Below are 1,249 nucleotides of genomic sequence, written 5' to 3'. Positions count from 1 at the left end.
GATTTTATATTTCTCTAATATATTATAGAGTTTTATAAAAGTTATGTTGTAGAAAAATTAAACTTGTCATGTTATAAAGATTCATTTTTCGTGTCTTAAATTTTTATTTTTATTTTATTTCAAAAAATATAAGCTCCACAAAATGTTGTATGTGTAAAAAAATTTGTGATTATCATGTGACATGATAAATGCAAACCCCTATATTATATCTCTTAATTCCATTAAAAAGTAAAAAATGATAAGAATTGAACTGTAACCCGTAATTATCATCCTTGTGAAGAAACCATCTTAACTAATAGCTTAAGCTTTAAAACGATGCACGTTAATAATTTTATATTTTTCTAAGATGTTATCTCTCGAACATATGACTATCTGCATTATAATTGACTTTTAGCAGAATTATATGCAAGAACTGCTGAGACCGTCTTATTCTCTGTTTCAGTTTTCATCTTAATCAGAACATAAGTATTTACAAAACACTGATTATAGCATAGACAACTTTGCATTACCAGCAACAGCAACAATAGACTTGAATATTCCATAGCAGTGATTGATTGCTGCTGACATATAACATACACAAACACACAACACAAATACATACAAAATGCAAGGCCAGGTCGAAGCTGATCATGCACAAAATTAAACGAATCATGAAGTTGTAAGCAGCATCATGTTCTTGAATTCCTGGAAATCAAGCTTGCCATCCAAATTAGTATCATAGGAATAAATCATGGTTCTGCAATCCTTGCAACTCCGTTCATCCCACATGCCAAGCCTCTTCAATACACACTCCAGCTCTTGGCTGGTAATGAATCCATCCCCATCCAAATCAAACACCTTGAAAGCCTTCACAAGGTCACTCTCTACATCTTCAATCTCATCATCATCATTGTCTCCATCAACCCCTTTCTCCTCCTCACTGTTCTGCTTCAACATGGAGTCATAGAAGAACAAGAACTCACTGAAGTTGAGGCTCTTCTTTCCCACTAGAGATTCTAGCTCCTCTAAGCTAAACTTAAAGCCTGTCTTCTCTAGCAGCTTGTTCAGCTCTTCAAGGCTCAAAAACCCATCGCTGTTCATATCCAGCTTCTCAAAAATCCTCTGCAAGTCATTGAGGGTTAGAGGACACATATTGGAAAAGAGCATAAAAGGGTATATGAATATGATAAACTTCTCGGTCTCTACTCTTCTTTTGATGTTGTTTCTTCACTAAAGCTGTCAACAGTTATATGCTCATATATTGTAGACA

General features: G+C 34.2%; 1 protein-coding gene across 1 annotated transcript; it reads right to left on the bottom strand.

Moving 5' to 3' along the window:
• Positions 1-401: 401 nt before the first annotated feature.
• LOC133314688 (probable calcium-binding protein CML44) lies at positions 402-1,249 on the bottom strand. The gene has a single exon (XM_061516208.1). It carries the CDS (start codon positions 1,144-1,146, stop codon positions 649-651), a length of 498 nt encoding a protein of 165 aa, XP_061372192.1. The 5' UTR covers positions 1,147-1,249; the 3' UTR covers positions 402-648.

The sequence above is a fragment of the Gastrolobium bilobum genome, unplaced genomic scaffold (genome assembly GCF_033153095.1).
Source record: "Gastrolobium bilobum isolate Gb01-03AN ecotype WA unplaced genomic scaffold, APGP_CSIRO_Gbil_v1 utg7360, whole genome shotgun sequence".
NCBI classification, from domain to species: domain Eukaryota; kingdom Viridiplantae; phylum Streptophyta; class Magnoliopsida; order Fabales; family Fabaceae; genus Gastrolobium; species Gastrolobium bilobum.
The sequence above is the reverse complement of the archived record's forward strand: the minus strand, read 5'-3'. Positions and strand labels throughout refer to the sequence as shown.